Below are 20,647 nucleotides of genomic sequence, written 5' to 3'. Positions count from 1 at the left end.
GGGCCCCTCCTCCGTGCCCCCCCGGGTCTCTGTAGAGGCCTCGGGCCCCCAGCCCGCTGGGTCACCCGACGCGGGACCCCGGCCGGAGCCAGCGCCCGCCCGCCCGCCCGCTCGCTGGCACCGTCCCGGCTCCGGGCCGAAACCACTCCCCGTTCCGCAGCCCCCGGCGCGGGACCCCGCGCTCACGTGGGCGGTGCCCGCCCCCCGCACCGACCCCGCCCTCCCGGCGCCGCCTCCCATTGGCCGTTTACCAGTGGGCGGGCGGGTCGCTTTGTGACGCCACGATCAGCTGTCGGAAGGTCCCGATTTGTGCGGGGGAGCGGCGGGCGCTCGGCAGAACCGCGCGATCGCCACCGGCCCCGGCCCCGGCCCCGGCCCCGGCCCTACCTCAGCGCCCGCCGCCCGCCCCGCCGCCCGCACGGCAGGTGAGTGTCCCGCCGACCGGCGCCTGGCTGCTGCGGGGGGGCGGCGGGCGGGGCTGAGCGGGCTCGCGCCGCCCGCTATCCTCCGGGGGGCCCCGGGGAGCCGCCGCCCGGGACCCCCCCGCGCCTGTTGTTTGTTTCTTCATCACCGGATTAAGATTCGAGGTTGGGCTGCGCTCCCATTGGCCCCGCTGCAGTGACGTATGCGTCATTTGCATATGACATTGGGACGTCATAAGGCGGCCCCCCCCGGCCCCCCCTGCGTCCCGGGCGCGCTGTCCTGCCGTGACCCCGCGGAGCGCAGTCGCCTCCGCTGCCGGGGGGGGTGGCCGGGGGCCAGCGCGTGGCCAGAACCGCGTGGGCGTCCCCCGCCCCGCGCGTCTCCGCGGCGGCTTCCCCGGGCCAGCGGCGGAGCCGGTGTCAGTGGCGCCCTGGGAGGGGCTGCTGGCCGTTGTGCGCGGTCCACGTACCGTGCGAGCACCCGCGGTTTGCGTGAGACCGGGCCTCCTGTTCAGGCTTTTTCGTGGAGTTGAACCGTGGTGCCCGGGAGAGAGCCGTGGGGCCACGCGTGGCGCGGGAAGGGTCCTGGCAGCACCAGGCAGAGGTCTGTGCCGTAGCATCCCGGCGTGCCACCGCCGCGTCCCGGGATGCTGAGCCTGCGAGTAAGTTGGGGACCACGCGTGGTGGCTGCTTTTGTTATTACTGCTCTAAGGGCATCTGCTTTGGGACAGCTCAGAGATGTCCTAAGTCCTGAAAGGGCAACTCTCCTACGGATTTCATGCCTCTCGCCTCGGGACCCCCAGCAGCCTGGCTGAGCCTGGGAGGCCCCAGGCACTGACTTGCTCCCATCTGACGGGGCTCGTCAGCTGAAAGGCTTGGGCTCCATGGAGCGTGACTGTAGGAACATCTTACAAAGGGCATTATTGCTTTTGTAATCTCCTTTATATGTATGCCTATATCTGTAAATTTATGTTGCTTCTGTGTAGAGGAGCTACAACCCTGCCTAGAGAGCCTGAGCAAAGGCACTGGGACTCCCTGGGGTCCCAAAGCACTGGCTTAAAGTGCCTCTGCTGGGACCAGCAGCACCCTCCACTGACAGGGCACCAGCGAGGGCTGTGCTGGGCAGGTGCCAGGTGCTGTCACTGATTTGGCCAGGGCTTTGCTGGGGTAGCAAACCATCCCAGAAACAGGTGTTGGGCTCTGGTACAGGACTGTGCTGTACCTTCTTTCCCATTGGGCGTAGTCTACAAAGTGCCGAGAACAAATTTTTTTCCCTCTAAAATAAGTCTTTTCTTGCCTTTTATGTCTGCCCAAAAAAAGACAAAAGCTGTCTGCTGCAGCTCACTGTCACCATTGAGAACCTGCTGCATCCAACTGGTGCTTATCTGGCTGAACACAAAAGGGAAGACATAATGGATGTTTTTCCCCTGGAGAATAAACCGATATCACCTGCTTGTAGCAAGACTGGAAAAACCTGAGATGCAAACTCTTATCTAAGAGCTTTTTTCAGTGCTAACTGCACAGCAAACCCTGCATGGCCAAATCTTGCCCCAGCTCATATGTGGCTCCAGGTGGGCTCAGCGGGAGCTGGTGGGGAGCTCAGGGTTCCTGTGGTATCAAAGTCCGATTTGCCAGTTAGTATCCAGCCTCCTGTGATTTACAGAGGGTGTAACACTGGTGCTGCTCCACTGTTGCGTATGCTCCTAGGGATGTTTCCTCACCTGGCATGTCCCAGAGAGGAAACTTCTAAAATTTCATAGGACAGCTCATGGTAAATCTAAAAATTTCATGGTTGCTGGCCACTGGCAGACTTTCCAGGGCTCTGTGCAATGACATAAAATAGCAGATGGTCGGGTTTGTCCTTGGGGCAAGGACCTTCCTGCAGCAGTTACACAAGGGAGCTGGTGCAGGTGGGGACACCAGCTCCAGGCAAATGCCCTCTTTCTGCGACCCTGAGTCCCCCTCCTTCAGGTGGGATCTGGAGGAGCACGTGGGGACTTCAGTCCACCTGAGCTCCTGGACTGGCCGAGGAGAGCCCTCCCACGTGCTGGCTTTGTCTGCCACTGAGAATGAGAGTCTCATGATAAAGAGGTTTTGGGGGGATTTTTAAAATACTCTCTGCCTTCTTGCCCCCCTCTGCTTCCCTGCTCTGCAGTAGGAAGATGGGTCTGGCTGTGAATCAGCCTCCGGCTTGCTGCAGTCACTCTGTCCGTGCCAGCAGCAGCCTCGGGGCCCTGCTCCACCTGTGAGGCCAGTGCTCCCCCAGGCCAACCCCACAGATGAGCCTGCTGGCAAAGTAAAGGGATCAGCAGGAGCCGTAGCGCAGTTGTTGAGTGACCGAATGCATTAATCCAGCCCTGCCAAACTGTCCTGGGCAAGACCCTGCCGGCTCTGGTCCCTTCCTCGATGGGGACAGAGAGAGGTCAGCGCCGCGATGCTTCACTGGTCGTTTCTGGGGTGGTAAGCAGGGCACCCCTGAGCTGCCCAGCTGCCAGACCCCCTTCTCCCTCGCTCTGTGTTTCTGTGCCAGGTTTAAGATTTTGGTGCATACAGCACAGTGACAGCAGCCTGTGAAACGCTTGTCTAATTTAGGTAAAATGAATTCAAAATAACATTTCCCAAGTGGGTTGGAGGAAGGCACCTGATTTATACCTCCAACGCCTGCCATGATGACTGCGCGGGGTATTCTTAGCTCTGCCAAGGAAGGACCGCTTCTGCCACTTGTCAGCAGCATCCCTCCTGCCGCCAAGTATTTATGGAAAGTTTCAGGGAGCCTGTTGCCATTTCCAAGCAGAGTTGCTGTTGTTCTTGCAGGCTGTGACTTTCGGGAGCTGCCAGCCCTGCGAAGCTGTGGCTGCCACCCCAGCGAGCTCCTGGCGCACCCTGGGGCTTTGCTGCCTATTCTTAGCTCCTGGGCTTATTTGCAGTGATGGTGACTCAGAAAACTAATTATTACATTGAAGTTTCTGAAGGGGAAACACCCCACCCCCCCTCCCCCAACAAACCTCAATGCATTATGGTTTCCTTACTCCTGCCTTTTTATATTAACTACCCTCTAGCTAGTTTTAAAAGGCTGTTGGACTTCCTGGAAAGATTCTGCTAAACTTCTTCATTCATTAAGGAACTCATCTGTCCCTGAGTATGTCACCTGTGGCCTGTCCCCTCATGCTGAGTACAGGGGCTTGCAGAAGCCCGAGAAGGATGGCAGCTGTCCCACAGTGATGGCCCTGGCTCTGGCAGGGGATGGCTATGTGGTTTCTGGGGCAGCTCAGCCTCAGGGACGTGGTGCACAGGCAATCCCTTGTGCCCCAGTGCTGGCCATACCTTCTGCACAGATCTGGGATTTCTAGCAGACACCGGTGGGCTGGAAGAAGGCACCAGGGCTCTGACCAGCCCTGGCCACTGGAGGGGCAGAGGAGCAACCTCCTGGTCCAAACTGCTTCTGTGGGCACCTTCTCTGCCTGGTGCCAAGGCACGGTTTGGGCAGCACCAACTGAAATCCCCTGGCAGGGGTGCATTCGGGTCCCTCCCGCACCCCAGTTCCCCTGGTGTAAATGGGACAAACATTGCTGCAGGGATGCAATGATGGCCAGGAGCTGCTTCTAGGGTGGGTGGGAGCCCCCTGCGCCTGCCACCCTCTGCTGCATTCTTACTGCCCCTCTACCCCTGCCTGGGGACCTGCAGAAGGGTAAGAAGCAGGACCCCCTGAGACATCACCAGCAGGTACCTGGGAGCAGTGGGGTTTCTGCTGCAATTAAGAGATTTAATCAATTTATGAAATTTATGATATTAAAATATCTTTAATAAAAAGGAAAGTGCTCCAGGCAGATGCCAGATTTCAGCCTGCAGGCAGGGAGAACTGTCATGCAATGAAGCCATGGCTGTGTACCACAGCTGTCGGGGCTGTTCCAGGCACCCTTTGCCAGCCTGGTCTGGGGGAGGATGGATACACACATAGGTCCCATGGGAGGGAAATCCCCACCGTGCTCAGCACAGAGCACACAGAGCCCGATGGGCCAGTTCCCATTCATGGCCCAGCTGGATACCAGCCCTTTTCATGTTGTTTCTCTAACTTACATTATTCCACTTTAATGTTTCCACTGCTGTCTGTCTGCACATGTTAGAGAGATTTGCAGTCATTAATAAAATGAGTGAGTCCTGCCCTCCCCTGGAGCTGGGAGGCATGTGTTTCCCCAGGGGTAAAACCATGACAAGCGTAGATGGAGCAGAGACTCACTCAGGACTGGGATGTCATCCCTGCCCCGCTGCGAGGGGGTGACAAGCCTGCTGCCGCTTGCTCCTGCACATCCATGCCTGAGCACCTGGGGCCAAGACACAGCCCATAGCCAAGCACTTTGTCCCATGGCTCCTTGTAAGGTTCTTGTAAAGGAGCAGTGGTGGCACATGCAACAGTGTCCTCTTTTGGGGCTGGAGGGTGGCAAGGTTACACAGCTGCATGAGAAGAGCATCCTTGCAGATACACACACACAGCACAACACCGACAGTAACAACTTTCAAAATTAAACCAACCTCAAGCAGGTATTGGCCCAGGCAGAGCTGGAGCAAAACACTAGCAAGGGCTTCTTGGGACCCAGCTTAAGGAGGGGAGGGCAGCCACGCTGCTGGGGCTGTCAGTGGGTTGGTGGTGGGTTTTAGGGTCATCTGGTGCCATAGATCCTCAGATAGGACAGCAGCGTTGCACCCTTTGCCCTGCTCTAACAGCAAAGCTGGGTGCCACCAACCATGCTCAGTGCCCGTTCAGTGCTGGGGGAGGCAGGTCCCAGTCTGATTTTAGGACAGGGTTTGGCTCTGCCCCTGCCAGCTCCAGTGGATGGGACCCCTGGGACACACCACCCATGAGGAAGGGGACACAATGTGGGGCCTGGTGCAGGTTGGGGGCTGCAGGGCATGGGCAGCCAGCCCTTCACTGGGACACAGTGCATGATGCCCTTGGAGATGCCAGCAGCTGGGACGGCACACAGCTCAGTGCCAGAGCCACCTTTTCACCACCACCCCTGACCCGCCTGAGCCCCTGGCTTGCAGAAGGGCCAGCACTGCCAGCCAGTCCAAATGCGTTATTCTCTTTTCTTTCCCTTTTACAGGCCTTTGCACTGAAGCCAAGTGAAGAACCTCAGAATTGCACTACACGCCATTTAACTCAGCTACAATTTTGCTAGCAGCAAAGCATCTCCACCACTGCCGAGACCTCGAGTGCTGTTTTTTTCTGCTCCCTGCCCATTGCTCCCACCTCTGCACCTGGAAGCTGGTGCTCAGCCATAGCTCTAACTCACCGATCCTCCCGCTGGACCGCTCCCCACCATGTTTCAGCGTCTCACCAGCCTTTTCTTCAGTGACAGCAACACGCCAGAAGGCCTAGAGGAGCCCAAACCCTTTGTCGAGGAGGAGGAGGAAGAGGATGGCTGGCTCATAATTGATCTTGCAGGTGAGAAAAGCAATGGGGACCGGCTTCCTACAACCTCTGCTGCACCTTGTCTTTCTGGGGCTGGGCAAACCCCTTGAGATGACAGCAGATAAGCTTCCACCAAGTGCAGTCAGCTCTGCCCTTCATCCCTCCTCCCCTGGTCCCCCCACCCTGCCCACAGCACCCAGCACTGTGGTCACAGCAGCAGCACCCCACCCGCTCCTCCTTTTTCCCTCTCCTCTCTTGATGGTGGTTCACGACTTCCCACCAGCATGGGAGCGGGAGCAGGAGCAGTGTCCCCAGCTGGGGCTGCTGCTGCCAGGAGCATCCAGATGCCTCCACACCAGGACGGGACCCTGGCACAGCACCAGCCCGGGGAGAGCACCCAGGGTTTCGGTGTGATCCTGCCTGCTAGGGCAGCGGGGTGGGGGACACCAACCCATGCGGGCTGTCTGCCTGTGGGCTGCAGTGGCACCATGGCTAGGCAGCGCCACAAGCAGCGCTTTGCCAGGAGGGTCTGGGCTTGGTTGTCCCCCGTGGCACCCCTGCCATAAGCAAACAGGGAGCATGTTCCCCTGGGGGAGCTGGTCCCGAGCATAGGGGGAGGCCAGGGTTTTCCCCACATAAGGGCAGGCAGCGGCGGTCCTGCCTGTCCCCCCACCAGCGATCTGGCCACTTTTGGGTCATTTGAGTCCATCGGGGGAGTAAATCTCAGCTAAAGGGCTTATCATCCCAAATCATATCCAGTGCCCATGCCAACAGCACTCAGACAAGGGATGTTTGCCACAAGGACCCTGTACCTAGAGAGCCCTCAAAGGCTCCCAGTTCCCATGGATGGCAACAACCATCCAGAACCCTGTTTAACAGCAACCAGGTGGATCAAATTCCTTGTGTGTCAAGAGCTTCTCTAGCTCTGTTAAGACCTTGGAGTTTCTATTGTGGGGTCAATGACTCAACCAATTACAACGATAATTTTATGACCTTTTGCTTGCAGATCCAGCAGCAAACTTAGGCAGACAAGCTTGCCTGTGCAGGGGCTCATTGATGGCCATGGCCTGCTCCTGCAGTCTCTGGTCAGTTGTGGTGCCCCAGCCCAGGGGACCACGAACATATCCTGCAGGTTTAGGAGGGTTTCGTCCTCCCTCTTGCAGGCATCTGTTCTCCAAGCAGATACCCCCTGCCTGTCCCCCCTGCACCGAACAGAGCTCATTTTCATGATGCAAGTCATTCATTAGGGTTCCCCACCCGGCGAGCTGGAGAGGGGATGGGAGCATGGACGAGCCTGGGGTGAGGGAACAGGGTCAGCCCTGTCTGTGCCTGGCAGGAGCACTAGGGAGAGCTGGCAGAGGTGGGTGGGTGGCATGGGCAGCCATGGAGGATTCCCTGTCCTCTGAGCTTTGGTGACTGTCCCGTGGGGGTGGTGACAGCAGTGACGCAGGAGGCAGCTGGTTGCAGGGAGGTCCCGTTAGGTCCCTGGAGCAATGGGCACACAGCTGCCACATGTCTGGGACAGCTGGCAGCAGCTGCAGCATGCCAGAAGGAGCCAGGAGTTTCCCCAGATAGAAACGCTGGGCTGTGCCTTCATCCCCTGGGTCTGAGGCTGTGGCTGGCTCAGCGGGGACCCAGGGATGACCTTGATACAAAAGGCTCCTGTTTTTTCCAATCAAGTGGCCAGGCTTTGGTGCAGAGCTGGCTTTCAGCAGTGTCTGCCTGGGACGTGCAACCCCACTGCTAATCCCCACCGGCCCTGCCTCTGCCTTTTCCCATAGCATTCCCTGGCCAGCGAGGGACCTATTTATTTCCACCCTGATCTCTGAGGCTGGAGTTATGCGAAGCACTTCAAAACCCAAACCTGCTGGCTCCAGCCTCCATCATTTACCTTCCAGCCACAGCAGCTGGCAAGCGTCTCACAGCCTGGCTTCCCCCCAGTAGCAGGGACAGTTTAATGAGCCTGTGAATTAGTTTCCTCTCAGCCAGATCTTTGACCCGCGTTGCAAAATGCACCCAAGTTAACCAGATCTCCCAGGAGCATTTCAGACACCCCTCTCACCCCATTTCCCAGCCTGACTCTGCTCAGCACACAGGGAAGGAGCAAAGAGCATTTCCTGGTGCTTAGCGGTATGGCAGCAAGTCTCCCAGGGATTTGTGGACCCCGAAATACTCCTTGTAACGTTTGAGCTCAACTTGGCAAAGGATGGGGACAGGCAGCCATGGATGTCTGGAGCAGGGTTCCATGATGCTGGGTGCCCGCAGGCTGCAGCCCTGCTGGACCGGGAATGCTCCAGCCAGGTTCAATGGCTGTCTCCAGGCTGACAAATAATCTCCAGCCCGATATGCTAACAGCTATTAATAACTTGATATCCACTGACCTGAAGAAAGACACTCTCATCTTCACAAGGCTAATTGTGGCCAGCCCTAAGCCTGGGCATCATCTGCAGGAAGAGCTGGGGACATGCTGGGTGGTGAATGCCAGCCTTGTGCTTCATGTGCTGTATTTCTCCACCACAAGAACATGTTCACCTCTGATCTCTCCTGCACCCTCACCCAGTTGCAGGGTTGCACATGTGCTGCATCTCCCCCTGAGGCTAGTTCCCTCCACCCCCTGATGAAGCTGGTAACAGGTCTGAATTTCCTCGATGAGCCTGACAGTAGGCACAGCCTCCCCTCCCTTAACCTGGCCAGTAAGTCCAAGCAAGAGCAGCCCAGAAAAGCACCAGTTCAAGTGCTTTTGCCAGGCAGAGGTGAGGAAAGGAAGACAAGGAAGGCTGAGGTGTTGGGGGGGGGGGGGGGGGAGGCAGGGGGCAGCTTGTGGATCAACCACCCAGGACTCAGCCTCTAATGGACTGAAGCTGAAAGCATGGTGAAAACCTTTGCTGAAGAATTTATATATTCCCTGGTTTCTTCCAGACAAAAAGGAGTGAACTGTTTTGTTGTTGGGTTTGGGTTTTTTTTCTCCTCTGTATGTGCTTGGTTTCAATGTTTGCAGAGTGCTGGGGAGTGTTTACAAGTATAGGCAGGCCAGTGCTCCTCTGGAGCAGCACAGCTCAGGTGCCATAAGAACAGGCAACAGCAGCATTTCTTGCTGCTGAATTTCTTCCTTTGCTTCGAGAAGGAAAAAATCAAGATCTCTGCAGTAGGTCCTGTTGCAGCACCATCAAAACTAGCCAGCTGCAGCAAGGCTTTTACCATCCCATACCAAGTTAACTTCAGCAAGTAGTTCCCACACCTTGCCCCAGCACAGCCACTGATCCCCCACAGGGTTTCACAAGTTCATCTACTGTCTGTGCTGTTCCTTCATCCTCTACAGACCAGTTCACCCTGCTTCTTACCTCTGCTGTGTCCAGCCTCTTCCTTCTCCGTGCTTCTCTTCCAGCCAGCCTCTACTCAGCCAACCCCCTTCCTTCCCCCAGGGCCTCTCCTCCATCCAGGGCACTTGCTCTCCTCCCTGTGCTTCTTCCAGGTCCCTCTTCACCCAGTGCTCCTCTCCCATCCCCCTTAGAGCCATTTAACTACTCAGCAGGAACCAGCCACAGCTGCACCTTATCCAGTCAGCCAACCCACCGCCCCTGAAGCCAGCCCACAGCTGTATAGTATCAATTTCAATTAACCTGCCTTCATTCCTCTACAGTTTCCCCCCAACTTTTTCGTTAAACTCCCTAATCAGAACCATTCTGTTGCTTGCTCGCCTAGTGAAGCCGGGCCCTGCGGCACCAGTAGCTGCCCGGTATGGAGGATGCTGGTCAGGGCACGGTGCAGGGCATTGCTGGCGTCTGACCCCGTGAGGTCCCGTCGATGCCGTGCCCATCTCTAGCAGTGGCGATGGCGGTGGCGGTGTCTCTTGCACTAACGATGCCCCTTTCTCTCCCCCCTCCCCTCCCCACTGTACATGGTATGTGTGTGTGTCCCTGCTGCGCCCCGCATGGCTCTGCACCCCCACCACCCCCAGGCAGCCGTGCCCGCCCTGGCGCAGCCCAGCGAGTGGCTGCTGGTGGTACCGGGCGCCCGGTGCGATCCCACCTGGCACCCACTGGTTCACCGCCACCACCGGCCGCTTCCCCAGCTCCAGCTGGTCCCTGCTTGATGGACGAGAGTTGGTTTGTCACCCCTCCCCCCTGTTTTACTGCAGAGGGGCCCGGCCCCAACGGCGTGGGGAGCAGCCCCATGGAGGACCTGCTCATCGAGCACCCCAGCATGTCTGTCTATGTCACCAGCACCCTCGAGGTGGATGGGGAGGGCCCCGAAGACAATGCTGCTGGGTGAGTGTGGCTTGAGGATGCCCACAGGGGCTGCTGGCCCAGCACCGGCTGCGGGACCGGGGCGGATGGTCAGTGCTGGCATCCCAAATGGCTGTGTACACCCGAGAGCGTTTCGCCTGCAGGTGGAATGGGGCTGTGGGGGGACCTTGGTGTCCCCGCATCCCACCTCGGGGAGCACCCTGCACCCTGGCTGGTGCTGCACAAGGGTGGCAGCCTCTATGTCCCAAAATATTCTGCTAACAGGATCTTGATGCCATGTTGAGATGGCTGTGGGTGCAGGACCATGAGCCTGCTGCAGGGCTGCGGCGGGAGAGGGCTGCGTCCCCCTCCCCTGCCCTGAGCAGAGTCTCCTGGCATGGCCACCTGTCACCCCACCGCCTGTCCGGGGGTTTGCCAGGCTGGGCTTAAACACAGGGCTTTGCACAAGTATGGCGCAAGCAACGCAAACCCAGCAGGACAAGGTGACCTTCAGGCACAGGGGTTCCCCCAAGACCCCCAGCTCCCCCAGGCACAGGGTGCTGTGGCCTCCCAGATCCCTGTCGTGCCCAGTGCAGGGGTGTCCCGCAGCCGCTGGGAGCAGGGTGCCACCAGCCCTGGATGTAGACGTTTCTCCCTGCCCCAAAGTCCAGCTTAGCAGGGGGAGGAGGTTAAACAGAAGTGCCCCAGATGCCCCCCCGCCCTCTGCCAGGAGCTGCGGGCTGGAGCCCCCTGCCATCCTTCCCCAGGGCCACAGCCTCGCTGCAGCCGTGGGGGCTCTGTCCTCTCTCCATGGCTGCCGGTGGCACCGGCAACACACCGATCATCTGCACGAGCAGCCCTGCCACTGTCGGCCAAGCCCTGGGTCCCCTCGTGCTGCGAGGTGCCTGCCGCCCCCCCCGTCCCAGCCCTCCAGCGTGTCCCCCAGCAGCCCCTTGGCGATGCAGGGGGGAGGAAGAATTTGGGGTGACCCCTGCCCAGGCTGGGGGGTGCCGTTCCCACAGAGCTTCTCTCAGTGCACAGTCAGGCCGCAGCTTGGCCTCGGAGCTCCAGCGGCCCCTCGGTGCCGGGGCAAAGGGAAACGCGCCGGGGGACCGCATGGGTGGCGAGCGGGGTGGCGACGGGGCTGCGCTTGGCTTTGCCCTGCTGGGCGCAAGGGACTTGGCTGCCGCAGGTTCTGCGGGGACAGCCCCGCTCCTGGTGGCATCGGCATTGGTCTCCCAGCTTCTGGGGCGGGGGGGGGGCTGGACCCTGCCGGGGCACAGCGCGAGGGGCAGGAGGCTGGAGACCCGGGCGCCTTCCCCCTGGGGTGGGCGAGGCTGGGCGCCGGGGTCGCTGACAGCCCCTTTCTCCTCAGGGAGCTGCCGGAGCCCCGGCTGGAGCGGCAGGTGCCGCACCACAGCCGGTCCCTCGCGGCGAGGGCCGCCGTCCTGGGGCAGGCCGGGCAGGCGCGGCGGGCGCAGCGCGCCCAGCAGCGGGCAGCGGGGCGCTGCCTCGGCCAGAAGGCGCTGCAGCGGCAGAACCGGGCCCGCCAGCGCCCGCCGCGCCGAGCCAAGCAGCACGCCGGCACCTTCGTCCACCAGCCCTGCCAGCGCCACTGCAACTACTGACCTCACCGGGCCACCGGCAGCCGCTCCCCTGCCCGGCGGAGCGGGGCTCGCCCCGGCCCCGGCACCAGCTGCCCCAGGGAGCACCAGCGACGAACACTGCTGACGCCGGGCTGCGGTTTCGCTCCACACCCCCCCACCGGCACGCCCGGCCCCCCGCTCCTCAGTCTTCCTCCCCACACCCTCCGTCGCTCCTCTCACCCCCGACACCGGCCGGGCCCGCAACCCCCGGCGCCGCTGCCATGCTGGGCCACCACCCCCTGCCTCACAGCCACGCCAGCCTTTGCGCAGGAACATCAGCATTCCCGGTGAGATCTCCCATTTCCGAAACCAGGGCAAAGCCTGTTTGTCCTGATGAGCCTGTGACATCAGTGCCTTTCTTCATGACGTTGTGACTCCACAGCCAGACCAGGATGTCACAAGCAGAGACACCGAGCAGAAGTGAAAAGGGCAACGGAGCGACAAGGTTTGGGATCTGTGGGAAAACCTCATCCATGACACTAAATAATGCTTCCTTCTCCCAAAACCAACAACTACCCCCCTCCCTCCTTGATTTCTTGATCACATTTTTGCTGTGATAAGGCAAATACCCCACTGCCAGTCCTGGAAGGGCTCGTCACGGGAGAGAGTGCGTGGAAACCTTGACGGCAGGGTCAGCCGGGCAGCTCGCGGTGCCTCGGGGTGTTTTTTTAAAGACAACTTTAAAAGCAATCTCAGGAAAAAGAGCACTGTCCCTGCGCCTCGCCAGAGCCCTGGCCACCACGCCGGGAGGAGACGGCCAGCTGGGGGTCAGTGGTAGCATCACCGTGACTGGTGATCCCGCCGAGCTGCTGGCTGCCTTGCCCGAGCAAGCCCCCTCCTCCTGGAGCCACCCATCTGCCCAAGCCACGCATATATACATGTATACGCATATGTGTATTTCTCTGTGTACCCATATACTTGGAAGAGGCACCAAGAAGCCAAGAGCGTTGGCTGCCCAGCGTTTATCCCTGGGAGGGGAGCAGAGGCAGGGACCTGCGCAGCTTCCCCGAGGTGGCAAAAGCATGTCGAAGCTGGTGGTGAAGGGATGCCGCAGAGGAGGCTGGAGGGAAGAGGCTGAAATAAGGGCAAAGGTGGACTTGGGAGTTGCTGCAAAGGGACAGGACCGGACAGGGCAGGCTTGGGTAGCTGGGCCAGGTGAGAGGGTTGCTGCAGTGGAGCCGGAATGAGAACGCCTTCTTCCCCCGCTAAAAATTGCATCCTTTCCCATGAAGGGCCAAATTCTGTCGTGAGCAATGTTGGTTTGTGAAACAAATCCCTCCCCTCCCCATGATGGACTCACTCTGCCTTTTGAAGGACATGGTCCAGACTTCTCACCAGCTCCAGCACCAGCTGAGATGGCTCCAAACCCAGCAGAAATGTGTTGATCCCCCCTCCCCCCCCTCCCTTTAGGGACTGGTTTAGCACCCTGTGCCCCAGGGAAGGTCTGGCTGTCGTGTCCTGCTTGTGGCCAGCTCACAGCCTGGATTCCCACCTCTGAGACAAGAAAAAACCACACACACACCCAAAATGCTGATTTCACAGGAATTTCTTCCATTCACCATGTTACATCCCTTAATATCGGCTTGGGACCTAGGCTGAAGGAATTATGGTAAGCCCAGCCTCAGACAGTTGATATTTATTAGTTTTTAAAATGAAATTAAAAACAAACCAAACCCTCTTATGAGCACCAGTCCCCAGCTCTGCCTGGGAGCCTGGGCCGCGGGAGACCCAGCTGGTTGATGCTCACCTGCATTATTCATCTTTCTCTCCAATGATGCAGTGTTCCCAAACGCACAGAAAGAGTGAAAAACTGATTTCAAACATCTCTTGCCAGCCTTTCCCTTTTGATTCTTCCAGGCCAGTTTCTTGTTTCAAGTCCTCCTGAGACCCAGCGCCTCATCACACACGTGATGTGGTGCCTCCTGCCCCTCCGGGTGCCCAGTGCTCACCAGGGTGAGCGGGGCACTGGTGGCTGTGCCGGCGGAGATGCTGGGCTGTATCCTGCACGCACCCCACTGGTTTGTTCTGCCGCTTTTTCAGCCCTTTGGGTAAGCGTGGCGGCACCGGAGCTGTTTTTTCACAGCCAGTGGTTTATCAGCAGAGAAAGAGCGAGCTGGGGAGCTTGGTGTTCCCTCCATCCCTCGCCATCGCCTGCTGCTCCCGGGCCCTTGCCACAGTCACCGTCCCTTGTGGCCGAACCTAAGACCATGCTGGAGATAATCCTGTTCCACCTCTGATGTCTTCTCGGTGAAGAGTCTGAGGACTTCTTGACTCGAGGGGAACATTTACACCTTTTGGCTTCCTGGGCTTCACATTAAATGCCTTCCCGCCCCGCCCCTGAAGTGATGCCTGCTATGAACCGGGAACATGGCATTTGTAGGGATGCTGGCACAAGCACTTGTGAAGACAAGCAGGGGCTGAGCCCGAGCTTTTGGGTGCCTGATGGATGTCCGATGAGGTAGCACCTGCCCTGTGCTTCTGTCTCCTGTGTCACTGGGTGATATGCTCTGTGGCCACCAGGCAACAGCATTAGAGGAAGCATTTTCTCTCTAGCCCAAATATACGTCAAGAAGTGGATGAGCCAAGCAACACCCTGCCTCTCAGCCCATTCCCCACTGCAGATTCTCCTCCTGTGCATCCGAGATGCTGCCAGTCCCTCCAGATTGCTGCTGTCGTCAGAGCTGGCTGCGACACCGTCACCCCCTCTGGTGGCTCCCAGGGGAAGACAGGCTGTGGGGCAGCAAGGCTGGCTGGGGACCGTGTCCCCGGGGCAGATCCTGCCACATCTCACCTACCAGGCCATTCTGTGCCCAATCTGCTTGCAGATGGTACCCCAGCAGGAGAAACCCCTTGTCAAAATGTTCCTCCGCGTCCCACTCATCCATCGTGAGCCAGAAGCCCCTGGCCATGCTGCCGGGGTGCTCAGCACAGCCGTGGCTGCTGACAGCCAGCACCCAGCACCTGTTCCAAAAGGCTGTTGCTGTTACTCCGTCCCGGGTTTCAGAGGCGAAAGCAAACTGTTTTCCTTTCTTCTTTCCGTGCCAGTCTGAGACACCTTTCATCACGCTGTGCCCACCCAGCACAGGACATGAAGCAGAACTATTATCACACTTTATATCAAAAGTATGTTTATAAAGGGTTAATAAATTATTAATAATGTTTTCATGAAGAGGTTAATCCTGAGTCCTGGCATCCTGCAAGTCAACAGAGCGTGCTTACCACAGCATATATGGGCTCCTGCGATCCCCCCTCTGTTGTCTGCACACTTGCTCATGTATTAACATCTAATAATCTCCTGTTAACTCCTGCAGAGTGACTGTCAATCCACCAGTGTGACCAACCCTTCTTATGCTGTGGCAAAGGTGTGTTCAGACCGTGCTTTGCAGAAGCTCTGCATTGCTCCTCTCCTGCCCAAGTGAGCACAAGACCTGGCCTGATACCAAATCTCCTGCCAGTGTTTCCAGAGCAAGAAAACCCTTTTACACTGGGGTTATGAGTCTCCTCAAATCTTAAAACAAATGAAAGGTGCTTAAAAACTGAGAACTTTTTCTGTGTATGCACATGTGTGCATGTGTAGGTATTTCACAATGCAGCGTGGGTGGTTGGTAGGTTGTTCTGGGGCACGTGATTTAGGTTTTTAGGGGGTTGTTTGGGGCGGGGGTGGGTTTGCACCCGCTGTTTTTCAAGTTGTGACTAGCTGTGCAATGCTCCTGATGGGAAGGTGAAGCAAACACTGTGCTGGCTGGCAAGGAGGCCCTTGGGCTGGTGTCCTGCTCCAATGGCTAGGATGAATCTTGCTTTCTTTTCTTTACTTGCATGGGGGGGGGGGGGGGGGGGGGGGAACTACAAGCATGGACTCAGGGACAGACAAATATGCTGAGGTCTTTAAAAACGTGTTTTTTTCTGGGCTTCTTTTTGGCTGTGGTGTTCGTTTCTGTCCGTGAGGCCTTTGGCTGCATAGGGTGCTGCAGGGACATGGCTGGAGCCGCTGGCAGCACGTGTCAGTGAGAGCAGCACAGGTGGCTGCACCTTGGAGGAGCTGCAGGGCTTGATGCTTAGACAGAGCTCCAGTATGGAAAAAGGAGCTGTGCCCGCTTTTGGTGAAACCATCCCTGAGCAGCAGCTCCTCTTGGTTTGCCCACATCCTGAAAATTTACCGTACAGCTGCTAGATTGCAGCTGGTCCCTCCTTGGGCTTGTTTGTGAGCAACTGGGTACAGATTTTAAACAATAAGCCCCAAGGATCTGGGAAATGGAGCTGTGCTTTCTGCAGCAGCCACAGCTGGCCTGGCTCCCACCATGGCCCTGGGGTCAGAAGGCAGCCAGGGTAGGGAAAGCCATCAGAGCAATCCCATGGAGAAATGCTGATGCAGGTGACAGGCAGATTTGTGGGAGGAAGATTTTGTATTTCTTGCAATGAAAGCATAAAGAAAAAAAGAAAGAAAAAAAAGGGGAAATTCCCCAGAGGAGAGGCCTGGGCAAACCTCTGCCCAGTAAATGCCAGCTCTGCCCGGGCAGCTGGCAGTGCCACAGCCGCTGGGGCTTGGGGGTGGTGAGCTGGCTCCAGCCTGGCTGCCCAGCCCCGCAGCGAGGAGCGGGCACAGGTGAAACCGCCGGAGCCAGAGGCGAGGTGCTCCCCGCCATGGGGAGAGGCAGCTCCCCTGGAGAAGTACGCCTCTTGGGATGAAAGCAGGATCACGATAGGACATGGCTGCTCCCGCACACCCCCAGGGACCCACCTCCCGGGGCAGCTCCGGCGTGGTGTCCCCCAGCACAGCGAGGGGCTGCTACCGAGCTGTGGATCTTGCCTGCCCTGAGGGGAGCTGCCGGGGAGGTGGGGCAAAAGTCCTTGTCACCCCACGCTCTGAAAGTTGCACTCACAAACACGCTTCCCAGAAAAACTCTGCTGTGAAACCTTGATCCGGAAAGAAAATGATTCTTTCCATAGGAGTCTGTTTCTTTTTCATTGTGGCTAACATGAACACATGGCTCACCCCAAAGATCACCACTGTGAGAGTCTTTGCTTTTCCTTTAGGCACGTTTCTAATCAATAGACAGTTTTACAGTGACATCTTACTGAGACCTTTTCCTCTTTCATCCAGCCCCACTGGGGAGAAAAACCACACTAACTGTCTTATCATAGCAGTCAGAACAACAACAAAATTTAAAAACGCCCCGTTGTCACAGCACTAGCAAGCTGCAACAAGGCTTTTACCATCAGTCAGATCCTGCTCTCCATGTTGTTTCTCCTTCCTCCAGAGGCCAGACCACACTGCTCCATCACCTCCTCCATCCAGCCCCTCCTCCCGTGCTCCTCAGGGCTATTTAACCACTTTGCAGGAACGAGCTACAGCTGCACATCATCCATGTTAATCAACCCACCGCCCTCACTCCTCTACACCCCATGTTCTAGCCTTGTATCACACAATTTTGCAATTGCTGCTGTGGAGAATAAATACCAGTTTCAGTGCCCTGCATAAAGTGAAAATTAAATTTCAGGTGAATTTATTGAAAAACAAGTGAGTCCTCAAAGATTAAACCATATAATAATTAGAAAACGCCCAGTAAAAAGCAACAGGACACCTAAAGTCAAGGAAAATGGTTCTCAGCTCTGCCTGTTGCTGCCTGCCTGAAGGCAGCGCTGAGCCCTGCTCCCCGGGGATGGGGATGGGATGATGGCAGCGCCTGAGTCTTCCCTGAGCATCTGGGTTTCAAACAAGAGGCCATCCATGTCCAGCTGGTGGCCACCGCGACCTTAGCCACCAGGGGCTGTCAGCTGCTGTCCCTGTGCCTCCAGCTCCCTGCGCCTCCTTCGCTGCCTGCACTCAGAAACAGCGGCTGGTGGTGGGAGGGATGCACCAGTGCCCCAGCAACACCCCCCAGCCCTCAGAGCTTCCCCAAGTCCTTCTCCAGCACAGGACTGTGTCCAGTGACTGCCTCGGTGCAGCTGCTGGCAGGGACCAGAGCCTGAGGAGAGACACCCACCAGGCTCGAAGCTTCTCCATCCCAGGGGACATTGAAGGGCCTTAAATGGGGCTGGTCGCCTCAGGGTTTGTCTTCATCAAGGTGGAGCTCTCCACCTCCACCCATTTCTCTCAGATCTGCTCCACACAATGTCAAAGTCATGAATAATTTCCCAGCATCCTCAAGGGCTCAGTCCTCCTCTCCTTACCATGACCAGAGCTTCTGTCATGGGTCGCGTGAATGTGGCCACAGAAGATGGATGAAGTGGTGGGAGAGGCTCTGCGTGGCTGGCAAGCTCCTTGGTCAGTGACAGGTGTTCTCGAGCCCATCGGAGATGCTGCCTTCTCCGCCACTGGACTCCGGGATGGCAGCGGTGGGAGCGCTCGCCAGCCATGGGCAGCTACAGCCCGGGCAGGAGGACCCCTGCGGCCATTCATCGATGCATCTTCAACCGTCTGTCAGTAACTGAACCCACAACGCCTTCCCCAAGGGGAGAAGGGTGGCAAAGATGAGCAGCTCCATTTAACAGCAAAGGTGGCACTTACATGTGGTCCTTTTTTGAATTCTTTTGTACGGAGAGGTGACACGCAGGTGTCCCTCCCTTACAGTCACTCTCAGCTAAATCCTCCTGGGCTGGCTGGGGGCTTGGGGCGCTGCCTTGCCAGCCCTGTACCCAGAGCAAGCACAAAGCTCTGGTAGAGGGCTGCTGCCGCGTGCTCTGGAGCACGGAAACACTGCTGCAAAGCTTTGGCACTGTTACAGCAAACCACAAAAATCCCTCTACCTTCCACACTGATCATATTTGATCACCTGTGAGTGGGGAAGATTTTATTCCTTGCAGTTGCAGCGGGAAGCAGCATGGTACATTCTAAGTGTTGCTTGAGGATGGGTCACACAGGGGAGCCCAAAGCTCCTCCACTCTCTCACATCCACCTTGCCCGTCCGTGTCGGGGAAGCCAGGAGCAGCTACACCCACATCCCACTGAAATCTTATCCTCAGCTTTACATTGACACAGTTATGCTTTGGGAAATCTAGGGAGGAGAGCACAGCACAAGGCCTAACAGTAAAACAGTAATATTTTCTCTTGTATCATAAATGTATCTGTACAGAGCCACTGAGCACTGCAACACGTTATTTGTACGTATCAGCCCTAGGTATTCTGCTTGTAAAACTCATCCATGCGCATTGTTGATCTCCTGGACCGACTGTACATGTGCCTTTCACCCTTTATCATAGTTTGTCATCTTTTTATAACACAACTGCAGAACTTGAATAACTCAGTGAACTATAGTTAGAAGTCCTATGCAAGAGACAACTGGGGAGTCAGTTTTCGATATTTCTGTGTTTTTATGTTGTTTTAAAAGTAGGCACTAGGATTTTCAGAGAAGCTTAACAGAATTATAAAAGCATTTAGCTTTTTTTTTTTTTTTTTTTTTTACCTAAAAATCATTTAGCATTTCAGATGCTAAATCTCTTAGGCAGCTTTGAAAAGCTCAGCCTAAACCCCAGCTCCTCGCTGGTTTGTGCACGGAGAGCGAGCAGCAGCAGCAGGACGAGCGCCAGCACTTGGCCAGGACAGACGCCTGTTCAGTAGCCAGCGTCTCCTTTCAAGCGAAACGAGAAGAACGTGCTGTTCAGTCAGAAGTTGCCTTTAAGCCTTCCCTAACCTGTGCTGGAGAATGCCGGTGTGCCCGGCGCCAACCCGGCCCACCACGGCCCCGCCGGGTACCGGCAGCCCCCGCGCCGCGGGCAGGTGCTCACGCAGCAGCTGTCAGCCCAGCTCTGCCCAACGCCTTACAACAACGGGCAACTTCACCCGGGATCCTGAGAAGAGGGAAATAAAAGCGCCCCACATTTTTCTACATCACCTGTGCTGTAGGACTGAAACCTCATCCCAAACTCAAAGCTAACAAAGTACAGCCCTTTTGTGTGTTACGTGTTAAATTGGTGTAGGCAAGGTTAGCAGAGAAAGGTGTCTCCTTGTAGGACACTGTTTAAACACTTGCTGCGTGTCAACAGACTGAAGGACACGACTGCCTGGAATACGTTACGTGGTGTGCCTGTGTGTATGTAACATGGTTTTGGTTGTTAAGTTGTAACGCCGTCTTCTGACTGAAAAAAATCTAATATAAAGAAACCCCACAAGAAATAAAAAAATAATATATATTTAAATTCTATTTTGTGTGCATTCCTCTCAAGCCTGCAAGTAAACCTGTTTGCAAAAAGCTTTTGTTTTTAACATAAACGTTTAAAAGTCAGTGCTGTAACTGCCAGTCGGTAGCGAGGAGTCCCCTTTGAAGACACGGGTGCACAGGGGAGGGGCTGGTGCAGGCCGAGTCACTGGAAGGGATTTTTTTTGCCCTCCCTGTTACTAAACCCTAAAACTGAGCAGGTGAATGCAAGAGCTGAAGCAGGTGCTGACTGCCCGGAGAAAGAAAAGTCCCACAGCAGCCGATGTCTACAGCATCAGCTGTTCCTCCAAGCACATACACAACAGCCCAATATGATCTCACCACCCACCTCGTGGCCGAGAGGCAGAGGGATGCCTCTGAGGTGATGAAGGGCTCAGAGCATCCTACGGATGAGCTGGGGCCAAGGGCTGGGATGTCTCAAACAGGTAACTTCTGCCATTAAAAGGTGACAATTTATATTTAATGACAACTTAAGTATATCAAAAGACTGATTAAATATAAATGTATTTTAAAAATTCCTGAAGAGAAGAAAAAAGGTGAAAGTATCTATTTGTGCACAAAGCAACAAGCAATCTGAAAAGACCGGCTCCTCAGCTCCTGGCGGTGAGAACTTCCCGAACAAAGAGGCTGACCTACTTTCTGCTGCAGTACACACGAACTGGCCCCGCCAATGGCAGTACTGGTATCCAGACAAATACACTTCAGGCTGCTGCATTTCAGAAATTCTTCAAACCATTTATCACGGCATTTTTCTGTGCTGTGTCTCCCTGCTGAGCAGCTTTGTTTG

General features: G+C 56.7%; 1 protein-coding gene across 2 annotated transcripts; it reads left to right on the top strand.

The window, feature by feature from the left end:
• Window positions 1-275: 275 nt before the first annotated feature.
• Window positions 276-14,881, top strand: TP53INP2 (tumor protein p53 inducible nuclear protein 2). Of its 2 annotated transcripts, none has more exons than XM_040608826.1 (4): window positions 276-425; window positions 5,525-5,865; window positions 9,791-10,100; window positions 11,434-14,881. In XM_040608826.1, the coding sequence occupies exons 2-4, from the start codon at window positions 5,742-5,744 to the stop codon at window positions 11,684-11,686; spliced, it is 687 nt and encodes a 228-aa protein (XP_040464760.1). In that variant the 5' UTR covers window positions 276-425; window positions 5,525-5,741; the 3' UTR covers window positions 11,687-14,881. The 2 variants fall into 2 exon arrangements, with proteins under 2 accessions (XP_040464760.1, XP_040464761.1); XM_040608827.1 differs by having other exon boundaries at window positions 278-425; window positions 9,971-10,100.
• The last annotated feature ends 5,766 nt before the right edge of the window (window positions 14,882-20,647 follow it).

The sequence above is a fragment of the Falco naumanni genome, chromosome 10, assembly GCF_017639655.2.
Source record: "Falco naumanni isolate bFalNau1 chromosome 10, bFalNau1.pat, whole genome shotgun sequence".
In the NCBI taxonomy this organism is placed as follows: Eukaryota; Metazoa; Chordata; class Aves; order Falconiformes; family Falconidae; genus Falco; species Falco naumanni.
This window is presented reverse-complemented; position numbering and strand designations above follow the sequence as displayed.